Source organism: Folsomia candida, unplaced genomic scaffold (genome assembly GCF_002217175.1).
Source record: "Folsomia candida strain VU population unplaced genomic scaffold, ASM221717v1 Fcan01_Sc007, whole genome shotgun sequence".
NCBI lineage: Eukaryota > Metazoa > Arthropoda > Collembola > Entomobryomorpha > Isotomidae > Folsomia > Folsomia candida.
In genome coordinates, this window is record NW_019091199.1 from 861,109 (window position 1) to 876,632 (window position 15,524).

At 38.1% G+C, this 15,524-nt stretch overlaps 5 protein-coding genes across 5 annotated transcripts; 2 read left to right on the forward strand and 3 right to left on the reverse strand.

Annotated features, from left to right (window-relative positions):
* Positions 1 to 24: 24 nt before the first annotated feature.
* On the reverse strand, positions 25 to 2,651 carry LOC110852565 (protein PRY1). Its single transcript, XM_035853814.1, has 7 exons — positions 1,632 to 2,651; positions 1,250 to 1,576; positions 1,062 to 1,183; positions 954 to 978; positions 726 to 880; positions 445 to 586; positions 25 to 354 (listed from the first exon to the last, which is right to left on the reverse strand). The coding sequence occupies exons 1-7, from the start codon at positions 1,933 to 1,935 to the stop codon at positions 113 to 115; spliced, it is 1,317 nt and encodes a 438-aa protein (XP_035709707.1). The 5' UTR covers positions 1,936 to 2,651; the 3' UTR covers positions 25 to 112.
* Positions 2,652 to 2,771: 120 nt separating this feature from the next.
* Positions 2,772 to 4,734, reverse strand: LOC118432907 (SEC14-like protein 2). The gene is made up of 8 exons (XM_022100663.2): positions 4,183 to 4,734; positions 4,025 to 4,100; positions 3,919 to 3,962; positions 3,736 to 3,853; positions 3,439 to 3,648; positions 3,275 to 3,355; positions 3,007 to 3,188; positions 2,772 to 2,947 (listed from the first exon to the last, which is right to left on the reverse strand). Exons 1-8 carry the CDS (start codon positions 4,234 to 4,236, stop codon positions 2,906 to 2,908), a joined length of 807 nt encoding a protein of 268 aa, XP_021956355.1. The 5' UTR covers positions 4,237 to 4,734; the 3' UTR covers positions 2,772 to 2,905.
* A 406-nt stretch (positions 4,735 to 5,140) lies between these two features.
* On the reverse strand, positions 5,141 to 6,615 carry LOC118436264. The gene is made up of 4 exons (XM_035853961.1): positions 6,254 to 6,615; positions 5,953 to 6,183; positions 5,555 to 5,884; positions 5,141 to 5,482 (listed from the first exon to the last, which is right to left on the reverse strand). Exons 1-4 carry the CDS (start codon positions 6,398 to 6,400, stop codon positions 5,396 to 5,398), a joined length of 795 nt encoding a protein of 264 aa, XP_035709854.1. The 5' UTR covers positions 6,401 to 6,615; the 3' UTR covers positions 5,141 to 5,395.
* Positions 6,616 to 7,232: 617 nt separating this feature from the next.
* On the forward strand, positions 7,233 to 10,283 carry LOC110852741 (tyrosine-protein kinase receptor torso). The gene is made up of 11 exons (XM_022100852.2): positions 7,233 to 7,431; positions 7,512 to 7,572; positions 7,668 to 7,762; positions 8,335 to 8,728; positions 8,842 to 9,054; positions 9,154 to 9,271; positions 9,337 to 9,448; positions 9,544 to 9,669; positions 9,815 to 9,896; positions 9,971 to 10,103; positions 10,171 to 10,283. Exons 1-11 carry the CDS (start codon positions 7,327 to 7,329, stop codon positions 10,256 to 10,258), a joined length of 1,527 nt encoding a protein of 508 aa, XP_021956544.2. The 5' UTR covers positions 7,233 to 7,326; the 3' UTR covers positions 10,259 to 10,283.
* Positions 10,284 to 11,978: 1,695 nt separating this feature from the next.
* Positions 11,979 to 15,329, forward strand: LOC110852336 (lysosome membrane protein 2). The gene is made up of 8 exons (XM_022100375.2): positions 11,979 to 12,532; positions 12,621 to 12,760; positions 13,271 to 13,415; positions 13,568 to 13,774; positions 13,836 to 14,298; positions 14,400 to 14,518; positions 14,624 to 14,749; positions 14,834 to 15,329. The coding sequence occupies exons 1-8, from the start codon at positions 12,377 to 12,379 to the stop codon at positions 15,143 to 15,145; spliced, it is 1,668 nt and encodes a 555-aa protein (XP_021956067.1). The 5' UTR covers positions 11,979 to 12,376; the 3' UTR covers positions 15,146 to 15,329.
* The last annotated feature ends 195 nt before the right edge of the window (positions 15,330 to 15,524 follow it).

The following is a 15,524-nucleotide window of genomic DNA, read 5'->3' on the forward strand; positions in this document are numbered from 1 at the left end:
TGACAATCAAACTTATAAAATTACCTCCGAAACAGTTCATAAATTAAAATACCTACATACACTCGTAGTCGATCGAAATACATATGTGAATCTAACTTTTGCCACCGATTTTTCATTTCCTGTCCAGAATTTTAATTGGTCTTTCCTTTGGATAAACGTACGATCCTTCTTTGTGAACTTTCTTTCGTTTTCGCTGAAACGATCGTCCAGCAGCGACTCCCAATGGTTTTGGCGTAGTTGAGCTTGGCGGAGCTGGGCAATCAGCCTCACTTCCGGTTATGTTTTTCGGCTTCATTCCATTGCACACTGTTTCTACTCCACATCGAATGGGATACACTCCGAGATCATATTCCCCTAATAAACATATGTATATTTACATATGCGTATATGTAAGTATCATGCACTTACCTATATACATATATGTCCAAATAGCATTTGTTTTACCTTCGTAATTGCCGACTGGATCGTATCGAGCGACCACGTGAATCTGAGAATTTTCTTTATTCGTCGCAACGCCAATCCCCAATTTTATCGAGTCATTCCAAACGACTTGAGTATAATGGTTGAGTTCTCCTTTTGGCCAGTTCTATCATTAAAATTGTTTAGTAAATACAACAAATTCATACCTTGAGCTCAATCAAACGTCAAATCGCTTAATTGTAGAAGTAAAGTAGAACACTATCGTTCATGATTATTGCTGATGTTGAAATAGAAAAAAATTGTACCTCGGTATCACACAACTCAAAGTACCACTCTCTCACAGCAAATTCAGTATTCGAAACTGCCTGAAAGCGTCTTTTGCCAGCAGGATGAGCTGCCAAGTACAAATTTTCTCCAGTTGACGTATGTTCCATTTTTCCCGAACGTACCAAATTTTCGGCTTTCAAGTATCAGAAATTAACATGACATTATTGATCATTGCTGGTTTTAACACTTGAAATGAAAAGGATTACCTGCTAGTTGTGCTTTCTTGTTGAGCTGTAATTAGTCAAGGAAAGTGAGGTTACTACAAAAGCCGTTTCATTTTATAGTAAGAAAGGGCAATGAATATATTTACGTACCTCTGCGTCGATAGTTACGTCAGGAACATTGTGCCATTTTCTGAAAATATTGTGCCATTTCACCGCTGTTGCTTGACACTGTAGCAGCTCAGCCTCTGTGTAGGGCTCTCCAAGTTCATGTGCTGAAGGTCAAATTGGAGGCGAATCATTGAAATGCCTAGAAAGCCAATTAAGTACACAAAAATTACCAGGTTTCTCTGTTGACACAGTTGGTGGTGCTACAGTAGTTGAGTCTGGTTTTTGTGTCGTCGTACTCGTTACAGGAACGGGCGTTGTTGTTGTCGTCGTCGGTGCAGGCGTTGTGGATATCGTCGGTGCAGGCGTTGTGGATATTGTTGGTGCAGGCGTTGTCGATACCGTCGGTGCAGGCGTTGTGGATATCGTCGGTGCAGGCGTTGTGGATATCGTCGGTGCAGGCGTTGTGGATATCGTCGGTGCAGGCGTTGTGGATGTGGTCCCTACACTGGTCGACGGTGTGGGGGCTGGAGTAGTAGTTGGAGGCGGTTTTGTTGTGACTAATAAATTGTAAAAATATTAATGAATCGACACGGAGACTTAATCTTTCCATACCATCCGTTTTCGTCACGTTACTCGCCTCCCCGCTACTGCAAACTGGATCAGTTGGACTGGCGGGTGTTCCTTTCTTACAGATAAAGTACATCTTAATGTCACAGGGCATGTCATTAAAATAGTGCATCTCTTTCCTTCCAGTGGCATTTGCTCCGCTTTTCTGTTGATCCAAGTGATACACAGGGTTCCAGAATCCCCCGCAATGTTCAGGCTTTAGAGATTTGCCGTGATCTGGCTGACCTGGGTACCACCGGTACCGAGTCGGATTCACCACCACGGTCCCATTGTCTTGTGGACTCTTCATCCACACCCACTGCCCCTCCTTCTTCAAATCTGTGAGACCGAACCAGTACCGACGATCTAGACCCCACTCGTGATGCTCATCTTTTCCGAGGTCATACGCACGGCTAAAGTAACTTTTTGAATAAATCAGATCTGCCACTTTCGATGCCTCCGCAGGTCCAGTTTCGAAGGTTGCGAAATCACCGACACATTTATAACAAAAATTTAAGGCATCCGACCATGTGAACTATACGGAATTTTTGTTATTACGTATCTCTATTAAACCCTAATAATAAAATGAGTTTGAATTAGTCACTACTTGAGACTAACCCTTTTCCTGTAGACTTGATAATCCTTATCCAACTCTAGAAACTGAATGGAAGGACTCTGGTCGTCTGACAATTAAATGTGTGCATAAACCATTTAATAATTAATTACCTTTAAAACAAAATAATATACTATTTTTTTGTATATATCTGTCTCACCCGTCAATCCAGTTCCGTATGCAAAATCTAACACGGCAATGAAGAGTATTACATGTTCAATTATACAGGAATTGTAACACTTCATTTGACTGCAACATTAGAAAGCATTTAAGCTTTTCAAGTTACTCCTTAAATCTAACATATCAATGATTGTGGTCATCCTAATATTCACTTTAGAACAAATTCTGCATGGGACACGATACGAGAGCTACTTTCTCTTCTTAATTATGAATGGTTGACACCTGTCTCAGCAATGAAATTGACAATTGAATTATCTAATTCATCTTCTGTGTGAACACTGACCGGCAATTAAATTCTGTATGAATCAACAAAGTCCAGTGGTTGAACGGCACCCTTCTGTCCAATAACAATATATTTATAACAATAAGTTTTATTGGCGTTAATTATTCTGTGTCATCATTGTAAAATATGCTTGTATACAACATAACTAGTTTTTCATGCAACTACATAAAATAGTGGACATTATTTGTTTACAAACGGAGTATATTATTTTCGCATTGCCTTCACTTCTTCTCGATATTGTAGTCTCTGGAAAAATATAGTAAATTGAAGTAAAATTGTAGTAACTCTCAATTAAAAATGAATACCAAATTCACGTCGTCATCTCCAAGGCCTCCATATTCCTTCGGAAACTGGTCTAAGGGAATGTGTCTCGATATTTCTCGAGTCCACTCGGCTTTATCCCAACCCAGGAACATGATTTTTGCCTTTGTCCTGTCCGTTACAAAAGGGCTGAGTAATCTCCAAACAATTTGGAATATTCTCGGAACTATGCAAATTATATTAGGGTATTACTGTTCAGTTATTTAGAACTATATGAATATCAGTTGCATAACTAAATGTATATTACAATACCATTAACAAGGATAAGCGTTTGCACAATTTCCGGATAGTTTGCTTCCGCCATGCGTGTGAGATTTAGACCGACTTCGATTGCTGAAATTTTGCAGAAATTATAGACCACACCATTAAAAAATAATACGTGAAGAGATCGCAGACCTGCAGCCAGACTAACTCACCGTGGGGGCTCGAAAGCTGTCTCCAACTCAGCCCTTTGAGATCATAAATCGAAATAAGTTGGGGGACATAAGGGCGAGATTTTCCCATAAGCAACGCTGTGCCCCATTTCTCCTCAAGCGTGAGGATAGCGTACCTTGCAAAGTCTTTCTTTCGCTGTTCCGTGGTCGTAAATCGTTGAAAATCCCATTTCACAGAGTCACTTATGCAAACTACATGCATATTTCGAAACTAATTAGTAGCAACTTAAATTGACAGTTAATGGGCTGTCATAAAAACGAGCGAATAAACCCATGTACCTGCTGACCCCGAAGGTGTGAAACCTGCCAACACCCAGGGCAATTCTTCATCCCATCCGGGAGGAATCCCATTCTCGAAAATATTCTCCACGTCCATCTCAACCTTCCATTCCACGTGCTAATGTCAAAGAAAGCCATGTTCACAAAAAATACGTTGTTTAAGCATAAGTAGCATCTTCCTACCTTTCGAAGCATTTGTTCAGCATCCTTGAGATTATTATTTCTTGCTAAATTCAAATCAAATCGTAAATTTTATCGGTATGTACGTCGTTCTTTATGAAAAGCTCACCTCTCAGCCATCGAACGAGCACTTTATCCTCCAACTCCACCTCGGATAAGTTCAAGTCTTGAATTTTTTTGCGAAACTGAGACAATATATTTACAAATAATTACGTATTTATGATATGCACTGCATTCAAGATAAATATGTATGAGTAAACGACCAACCTCTTTCATAAGGTCAATTTCTGCTAAGGACGGACAGAGTGAGGGTTTCTCCATTTTTTCAAAACGTAGTATTTAACTAGCTATTTGTTATGAATATCATTTGCTACGTAGTCAAATAGTAATATGATTTATTTTTTAATATGAAAATTGAGAGAGCTGAGTTTGTGCTGGGATGAAATGGAAATAATGTTAAAAATGGAACACGTTGCGCAATACTTAACATGATCACACAAGACGACGACATGTTGTACACACGAAAGGATGCAGCTATGTACGATGGGTGCGACGAGTATTTATTAAACCAAGGAAGGAGATGGCATGTGAAGGGAATTCGTCACAAATGAACAGTGTTCAATGCAATATTAGTTATTTGTGAATGAGCTGTTGTTTACTCTAGTATCTTAATAACTCTGTTCTTGGACTCTGCTCGAAGGGGTCAGTTGAAGGATGAGGCGAGATTAGAAATGAATGTGAAACATGAATGGGACTCAACCAGCATTGTCGAGCGAGAGAGTTCATATTTGTTGACCAGAATATTAACCAACAATTAAAAACGAAAAATTAAAGTATAGGGATTGGGATATTGTCAGTAAAGTGTGTAACTTGTGACTGAAATATTCCTAAACCATGCACTTGTTTATAATTTTGCATTATATATGTGACTCACTATTGATAACAAAACGGACTTTAAAATGTAAGAACATTCATGTTTCATACATAAGTACATACAAATACCGATAGATTGGCAAATTATTTAGCATGTCCGTAGTATGTGTGTAAATAAAGTTTTACAATTTTGGCTTCATGCATATTAGTTCCAGTAGTTGGATTCTATGTTTATAAGTACATAAGTACAGATATATTTTTTAGTTCATAAGTGATCGGTCTAGTTTGTATATTCCTTCACATATTGATTAGTCTCGTATAATAAGTAGGTACAATGAATGAACTACGTGTATATATTTATAACTCGTTTGAAAGCACACATTTTATTATTGCAAAAAATAAGTTCGGTGATTAATCAGGTCAAATTAATAAGTACATGACATCAAATCTCTTTCAGTTATGGTGGTGCGATTGTGGTGATAGGGTGAGTTGTAAGCATGACATACACATGACACATATTGTCGGTATTTAAAAAATCTCTTGAAGTCCGAAATAAAACTCAAATGGACATAAGCTCTTTAAATTACCGCTACACTCCTCATTTGCATCATGTCATGGAAATTTTTTGGTTTCGCCTTGGATTTGTAAAGCGTGAGCCAAGAAGATAGATAATGTCGTTCAGCGACATGATGAACTGAAAAGGAAATGGCAAATTCTGCACAAAGTTCCATGTATAATAAGTAACGGACTGATTACGATCACTTACAATAGTTGCGACATGTTGACTCAAGTGGTGTGCAGAAAACGACCATCTCTGATTGAACTGCGAGACGTCTGGATGTCTTAATGCATCATACAGCATTGTTTCTTTAGCTGAGGGAACAAACTTATCCCCCAGATTTAGATATCTCGTGAGGTAACAGTGACAATGGCGGAAATAATTGTTTTCCTTTGCTGCCAACGAAAACATTAACCCCGTCATGTCCACCTCCATCTCCACATGACAGCAGTTCTCGTTGAAGTACCAAACCCCACAGGCCCCCGCGACGCTTCCCATGAAGAGGAGCACAAAGACAAAAAGATGCACGAACTTGTTCTGTTAATGAAATTTTCAAATGACCAAGAAATACATGATAATGAAAATGAAATCCAACTCAAGCTCACCAATCTGACCCAATCGTTCGCCGCATTTCTGACCACAACGATCCCAACCAACACAGCGATCGACGTCGCAAGGCTGATGAGGATTGCTGCCAGAACAAACTGGTTGAGAGCTTCTCGTTTCCACCCAATTCCATATCCTCGATCCGTTTCCCCATTTGAGTTGATGCGCTGGCCAGTAAATTCATCCTCATAGCCAGGAAGCCAGAGGCCAAGGCAGATGAATCCAAGTGCCTGATAATAGCATCAGTGGCAATAAATGTGTTTTCATGAAACGTTAATTTGCAAATTGTCAGAGACTTACGATATTAAGAAGCCGTAAGAGGCCTGGAATACTTACAACGTATTTGATGGAGCAACCGCAACATTGTGGTGTGCACATGGCTCCCCACCATTTGGTTTTTATACCAGATTTCGTGTTTTCTTCCATGTTCCTGTTCGGATCGCTCATTGTTTAATTTGTACGCGATATTTTTAAATTTAAACATGAACGAACTGAAATGGCAGAACGATAAATACTATCTGGATGGTCAACGAGGACTGTCGAACGGATTGTCCTATGCGGAACTACTGCATTGCCGAGTTCAATGGGAGCTTATTTTTCATATGGTATCATTTAGCTTACTTCCGTGTGTCATTGCTACATTTCGTGGTGCCAATGCCCTGTTTCATTTCATTCCGATGGGCAACTGACAAAGAACTCCTACAACCTTTTTTATTCTCCGTAAAACCGATGGGGTTTGGGGAAAGTATGCATTTGTTTCTATACATTCGATTTGGTATCAATAAAAGTTTATGCAATTCACTACCCGTTGTCACTTTGCATGCACTTACTTTCACTCAATCCGATGAATCCACTACCAAGACCACTTGCTCTATAATATGGTGGACTTGCATGAAAATTTGTATTAGCGCAGGTAACATAACTGTCATTCACCTTATTTGACCGGTGTGCGTGATCAGAAGGTGAAATTTTGATTGGAACTGTGCACGGAAATACATGAAATACATGACCATTTTATCAAACATTTTTTATCCTGGCGAATAAATATATTTATTTTCAGATGCAGCCGATTTTTGGTGGTTTTGATACGAGCATAACTTTGAATTAACCCAATGTACAATGAATGATTTTAATTAAAAGTACTCCATGCCACCTATCATAGAAAATCAACCAAATAAATGCCACAAATATGGTAAACCACACGACAAACCATTTATTATTTTTAACTTTCCTAAACTCTTCGCCATATTAATGCCAAAACGGGGAAATAAACATTTACGTAATCATTGACGTTCACTTTATCGAGTAATTTCAAGTAAAATCTGAAAAAACGTTAAATATTGCAAGGTGTGCAAATTGTTTTGTTTATCGCTATGAAGCAATTAGGGCGAATAAAGCAATTTATCTTTGTAACTGAAAAGTGCAACCGGGTCGGTTTCAATTCTGGAGAATGGTATCGGGTCTTGTTTCTCGAAATTGTAAGGAAACATTTGTATTTTTATAACCAAACAATTGGTTTGATGATTTTGCCAGGCATATTCTTACCACATTATTCCAGATGCTTGGGATCTTCTGGGCTGTTCGATTAACAATTAAGCGACACACGGTATTCGAAGTTGGTAATATATGCATTTTGTATATATGCACCGATTGTAATTTGAAGCATCCATGATAGTACGTGATTTCTATTAAACGAAAACAATCTTTTCTTCAGCTTCCAGTGTAAAAATATATATTTGGCTTGTTATCATCATTGCAATTCCTATGCAATTCGTGAAAACATTCCTAGTTTGGAGTGGCATCATAAGAGTAAGCAGCATACTGATGTTGAGCAGGATTCTAGTCCGGGCAAAAAGTCCTGTTTTGATGAGAATCGAGCGTGCACGCCCTCGTCCCTACTTCTGCATGGATTCATATGAAATTTTCAACTGTCTTAGAGATGCGAAATTTGGCATGCACATGCACCAACATATGCTGTATCATAATACAACATCAATTCCCGTTCCGTTCGCTATAAATTTTTCAGGAAAAATCAAAAACCAAATGTCATCCCTATCATTTCTTGGTTTTTGATTTTTCCTGAAAAATTTATAGCGAACGGAACGGGAATTGATGTTGTATTATGATACAGCATATGTTGGTGCATGTGCATGCCAAATTTCGCATCTCTAAGACAGTTGAAAATTTCATATGAATCCATGCAGAAGTAGGGACGAGGGCGTGCACGCTCGATTCTCATCAAAACAGGACTTTTTGCCCGGACTAGAATCCTGCTCAACATCAGTAAATAATTCACTCTGATTTTCATAAGATTCTTCCTCCATGTGCCTCTCATCAGCAATATTTAACAATTATTTTCCTGCCTCTTTCCTTGTTTCTAGAGATGTCCCACCCGACTCAGAATATATTGTCGACTTTCGCAAGTGGAATTTCCACTTTACATCTGCTTCAAGTTACTCATACTCAGAAATACTTTCCTCACCAATTCAATGTCATTTTTGCTCATTGCCTCCGAAATCCTGACTTTCCTTGTGACCTCTTTCACCTGGGGTTGGCTGGCTTATTGGGCAGTTCCGCATTATTTGCGACAGGTGGCCAAAACGGAAGCTGCCATGACTGACTTTAAACGGAAAATGGACCAGTATTTAAATGAGGGAGATGAATACGTGCAAAACTTGGACACTTCCGAATATGTAACTTTAGATGAGTCCTTCAATGTTGTGGACAATAAGCTTTTACTGGACTCTTTGATAACACCACTAGAATTGCAAATTGGTAAATACAGTCCAAATATACCTGAACTCTTATACTTGTGATTAGTTCATGGGCTTACAGACTGGGTAGACTTTTATACGCATTTACATAATTCACGAGCATTTTTTTTCTAGACATATCTCATATGATCGGGGATGGACAGTTCAGTTTGGTTTACAAAGGAACCCTTCAAAGAAATGGGAAGAGTTTTGAAATTGCTGGAAAAACTGGGAAAACTAAAGAAAACAGTTTAGAAATGCTGGTCAAAGAAATGCAGGTTATTTTGCATGTTGGGTCGCATCCAAATATTTTGACGTTCTTTGGAGTTACTTGCGACCCAAACACTGGTTAATGCCAACACACATACATAAACTTGAACGTGATTTAATAACGCTGTGTATTTCCCATGATAACAATTATTTATTCTTGTGTGGGGTCTTGAATAGGCAGTTACTTCCTCATTTCGGAATTTTGCACCATGGGATGCCTTCACTCGTATCTAGAAAAATTACGTCCCACTGTTTCCGGTTTTTCGGCCTTGCTCGACCAAGAGGACAGAAAATAGTGAGTTAAAGGTTTATTTTATAGTAATGAAGTTTTCTAACCTTCCAATTAATTTGCTTTCAAAGTGTGAACATAACCATTAACTTTATGGAGCAAGAACTTCACCAATTGCGACAAACCCTGCAGAGATTTTCTCTGGAAATTTGTGGAGGCATGTGTCATCTCGCACTCAAGAAGGTTGTCTACTCACACTAGTTTTACCAAATACATATTTTGCTCAATTATTTAAATTTATGGGAATTACATTACTATTTCAATAAATAAATATTCAGGTAATTCACGGAGATCTCGCAGCAAGAAATGTTCTCATTACAAAAGACTTGCGTGCAAAACTTTGCGACTTTGGAATGTCTGGAAAATTATACAATTACCAGATTTATGTTAAGAATTTTCAGCAGGTAAGATAATCATGGGAAATAGTTTGATGAGATTCGGTGTCGTGAATTATTTCACATGTGAATTATTTCTACCATATTTCAATCATGTTATACGATTAACTTAGCGTACAAACAACAAATATGTAATTACATTCATGCTGCATAGAACTTCTTGCCCTGGAGATGGGTAAGTGTGGAAGCGCTTGACGATCTTAAGTTCTCGGAACAATCGGATGTTTGGTCATTTGGTTCGTAACTATATGAAGCATGGTTTCTTATTAAATTGGAATAAGATAATTTTATTTTCGGAAATGGGATACAGGAGTTTTTCTCTGGGAGTTGTACACGCTTGGTAGATTGCCATTTGCTGGTCAGTCCTGGAGTGTCACTCTTCCCGATGATATCCGAGCTGGAATTTACAAACTTGATAAACCAGAGCTTGCAACTTCAAAAATGTAATTTCTCAATTCATGCGGTTTTTGTGAAGGTTTCAATAAATCATAGTCATCCGTTCTCTTGCAGAGACAACATCATTCGTCAATGTTGCTCCATTGACTCGAAAATGCGACCAACGTTTAAAACCTTGTCCCAGTTGTTGCAAGATATTTGATTGAATAAACGGTTTGTTTTAAATATTCCTCACGCAATGCTTATTAGTCATCTTATCACTCTGTATGACAAGATCATTTTTATTAATAACAATAAAGTGAAGACTTCCAGGTCGGATAACTTGGAAATTGTCCCTGAATTATTGAAATAGGATGAAAGTTCTGAAATTATCTGCAAAATTAATATTTTCCTATTCTACAGTAGATGCATCCTTATGCACATATTAGTTATTCATGTCAAGCAATATATGTAGGTATGAGATTATTTCTTTGTGAGCTATAGTGCTTTCCTAATCTGCGACACAATTATGCACAAGAACATCCATCTCGAGATTTTCGATCCGTATTTACAGCAGAATAAAAAAAAACAGTGCTTAATCGAGAAACATAATGAAAATGTTCGTCGTAACGTGCTGGCCACAGATATGGCGATGCTATTGCGTTTCTCTCGAAACGTGTCTCTGATTGGTTATTTATGTACAATGCTCGAAAATTATGTACGCTTGACGTGCATTTCGTAATGTGTGCAGTAATTTTTCTTATTAAGCATAATCAATATATACGTAGTAAAAAAAAACTGTACTTTACATTTCCAATTTTGAAATTAAGTGCAGAACAACCAACAATAAAACAATTATCCAGAGCACGCAACTCAACTATGAATTTTCTTTATTACTTTTTTACAAAAAAGTAACACGAATCTACGATTTAAGAAACTCTGTAAAAATAAAATAATAGTACGAATACTGTGGATCATTACTCAATGATTTCATCAGCAAAATTAGGTAACTTGCTTTCCCATAAATATTATTCGGTTTTGTGTTTCACATAATTCATAATTCTGTTTACTTCGTGACGATTAGTGACGACGACGTGCATAAAACCAGCTTTACAGAATAAGATTGTGCAAATAATATATGAATAAACACATAATCGGAATTCTGTCCCGAATTGACGACGCAAAATGTTATGCAATATTTGCCATTGGTTTTATGTACCTTTTCATTACCACGAATATCGCCAATGGCCACTTTTATTATCACTTCTTCTCCAACCTTGCATACACCGGACACTAATACAAACATGTAACAGATATTGTGTATATCGTCTCATATTTTTCCTTTATCCAAAGTTTTAGCTTCCTTTGTAGGCCATCGTATGAACAGCTTAAATATGAATATTGTACATATGTATTTATATAGGCACTAAATACCAAATCATCACATCTCGAAATACTAATCCTCACTAAATCAAACTGAATGTGAATGTATGGATAAATACACGAAGCAAGTATAAAATCTTGCCGTGGTGACGTATACGGTCTCAGCTGCCAGTTTAGCAAGTTACAATAATTTGAATGAAATGACGATGTTGGACCCTTGCAAAAAAAGATACAATTCTTGTCACCTCCCTCACAAGACAATAACAACAACAACATCATCCCACAGCCCACATGTAACCAGCCACTCGGTATGAAAAAAACGATAGTGATGGCTTTCAAATGCCAAGTAACCCATAGGCGCATAATAATGATAATGATGTACATGTTCCCATCGCCAACATGTGCTTGGATATAGCACCGTCAAAAAATAATAACTACGACTGCATGACTTTGTTCCGCAACTACTTACCATATCAAGTAGCTATAAGGACGTTGTATTTGCACAAAAAGTCTGGATTGGAATGGAACTATGCATCTACGAACTATACGTATGCTTAATATGTCTGCCAAATTAAACAGGTTTGAGAACGGAGCAAAGCAATAAAGTCGAATGTGGTCACTTTACTCAATCACATTAAATTTACGACCTTCTTGGAGTCAAGTTCAAGAGTGCGTGGAAGGAAGAAGAGATCTTAATTGGGTTGCGAATGAAAATGTTAAGGAGAAGAAGAGCCAAGTCAGTCAGTAAAATTCAACAGTAGCACAAAGTGAGCCATTTTCTTTGTGTTTGAAATTTGTCCAAGTGAATAATACGCTCACCAAAAGTACACAAGTTTAAGTTGATTTGATATCTTTAGAATTTTAGTGGTATTAATAATTATACGTTCTTGAGAACTGTGATATTTAAGCAACGCATAATAATTTCTTTGATTTTAAATATTATTCTGTGCAAGTAAAAATGAACAAGCAGCCCTTGTTGTTGTGCGTCTCCATATTCCTGATACTTGTCCTGGTTGTCACAGGCCTCGTAGTCACACGCAGATTCGGTGGCAGGTCGTCTTTGGACCTCGACTACGACGCAGAGGTTGACGTAGAAAATGTTGGGAATGTAACGGTACGATGACATAAAATGTTTTCTGCTTGTTTTTTAAATGTTGCACCGATGTGCGTGCCATGTTACAAACGTTAATTGTTTTTTGTAGGCGGCTACATTATGGGATTTACATCGCGATATAAAAACGAAAAACAAGTTCAAAATCTACCTTTTTCAAGTTCTCAACCCTCAAGCCGTGTTGGAAGGAGAGAATCCTGAATTAAAGGAGGCTGGACCATTTGCATATAAGTAAGTGGATTTTAATATTTCCAGAATGTATCCACATTTTATCGAGTAGATATTTCTGCCATGTCTAGTTTAAGGCATATTTATTGGGATTAATTTCACAAACAATTGCAGAAAGCTAATATTGAAGTTCTATTGTTTCGCAATTTAGCATGTATGCAAATATAATCAAGTTTTAATGTGTTGTAGGGAACAATGATGCTTGTAAAACATGGTCAGTAAGACTCGTAGCGTAACCATGCTCAAATGCTATGAATATTTAGTACTTCCTGTTTCTGGCATTGTACATTTCCTTCCTCTGCTGGAGAACTGCATGGAGAGGTTTTTGCTGATTGACATGATTAAATTGCTTACACAAGTTTTTTTTGCAACACCCAAACCAGTTTTTTGAGTTGCTTCACTGCTGCTGCAATGGTTGATTCTGCCAAATATCTGCATAATATTATCGTTTGCAGAAAATAATCAGTGTTGCAAATGATGATAATTGCTATTTTTTATTAATGATTTCCTCAGCCAGAAGAAAACCCGGGTCACCCTCGGAATCTACGAAGAGAGTGACACTGTCCGATATAAGGATCATGTCACGTATCATTTTAATCAAGCCGAGTCGAAGGGAAACGACTCTGACATTGTCACCATTATCAATATGCCATGGGTGGTATGTACATAAATACATAACTTTGAGGCTTATCTGTAATTATTTCCAATATAAAACCTCATCAGAAATATAAAAAAGTCTATGCATATAATCCCAAGGTCCGGTAACATATCCACGTACATGACTATTTATTCTGCGCGTAATTATTGTAGGGTTTGGCTCAAGAGGTCTCAAGGATGTCAGCGTTCAGCCGTTTCATCGTGATGGCAATCGTTTCTCGCTACAGTGAGTCCGTCTTCATGACTCGACCTGTGGGCGAACTCTTGTTTGGTGGATTTTATCACGAACTCATCTCCACATTTTCTGGAATCACTGGGGAGACTTACATGCCAAACAACACGTTTGGTTTCCTTTATGGGGTGAGCCCTTTAAAAGCGTTCCAGCAACCGAACTTGTGTTACAAATGTTTCATGTCCGCAGAGAAACGATACGTTCCTCGACTCTCGCGAAGTCAATCTCGGTCTAAAAAACCCTCTTCATTTTGGACACACCCGAAAGTGGAAAGGTCTCAAAGAAATGGAGTGGTGGAGTCGTCCCAATTCTGATGACAGTGACTGGTTTGACGAAGAAAGTTCCGAGGATAAGCACAAAAATACTTGCAACCAAATCTCAGAGTCCTCCGACTGGAGTTTATTCCACCCTGGAATAAATAAGGAAGAATACTTATCCGTCTTTGCGGACGATCTTTGTCGGAATCTTAAGCTTTCTTTTGAGAAGGAAGTCAACCTTCAAGGCGTAAAGGGATACCGGTTCACAGTACCACGGAGTGAGTACGGAAATCCGAAAAACCATCCAGAGAACTCGTGCTACTGCACGCAACCTGGGGAAGATATGGAGGACTGCCCTCACGACGGGGTATATCAAATAAACGCGTGTCAGAAAGGTGTGCCTACAGAAATCTTAAATAGCGTTACTTTTATGACCAAATTTTTCCCACCCAACAGAGAATTTTATATTTTATTTGTATTGTCATGTACAACACAGCCGCATCTGTTCTGATATCACACCCTCATTTTTACAACGGAGACAAGACATATTTACAAAATGTGAAAGGATTGAACCCAAAATTGGAGCATCATCAAACATTTATTGACATTGAACCGGTTAGAAAGGCACAAAAATTGTTTCCCATAATTGACCACTCTTCGGTTCGATTCGGTCTTTAAGGTACAATTACAGGTTTATTGATGAGTGTCTATTGTGTCCAGATAACTGGCCAAGTCCTCCGGTACGCGAAGAGGGCACAAGTAAATCTCCATCTCCGACCGTTAAAGTCTATCACAGAATTCAACAAGGTTCCCAACATGATTTTTCCCGTCATGTGGACGGAGGAGGTATAAAAACGTGTAATTAATCCTTTAAATCTTTCCACATATTATACAATTTGCATAATATTTTATGACGTGATACGAACACAGACGGCAGAAATGGATGATGATGCATTGGTGGAATTGAAGGCCAAGCTGGCTGGCAAGAAGTTTACATTCAGTGGATTTCAACCACCGGTGTTGGTTAACCATTTAGGGTTCATGTCGTCAGATTCGGAACGGTCGAGATTTTGGATGGGAGTTACTGGAGGACTGCTTATCCTACCAGTTGGCTTAGTCGGCCTATTCCTTGCTCTCAAAGGTACGAACTGGTCGTCGAAATTCAGTCATCCTAATGACACAGAGGGTGTCGAATTTACTGAAATGCTCACAGAGGGACAAACTTCTACAGAGATTGTTTAAACAAAATGCTTGCAATTTGTTATTGCAGCTCAAATAAGACTGACTATGTTTACCCAAATTTATTTACTTAATGTCTCATTATGCCATAAATATTATATTTGTGATGTTAAAAATATGTACTCCTATGACCAGTGCGCCAATGTATGTGTGTACATATATAACTTAAATAAAAATGGTATGGCTATTGCATAACGATCGTACAGCAAGGCTCAATTTTGTCTCTTTTCCTTTTGGAGATTTACGATGGATTGCCCAGTACAACTCACTTTCTGCGACGGTATTAGTAAAGGGTTATGAACCCCGCTCACGTTTGTGGAATCGATTTCGAGAAATCTCCCGTTCACTGAGGCAATTGAAACATGTCAAAACTAAAAATGAA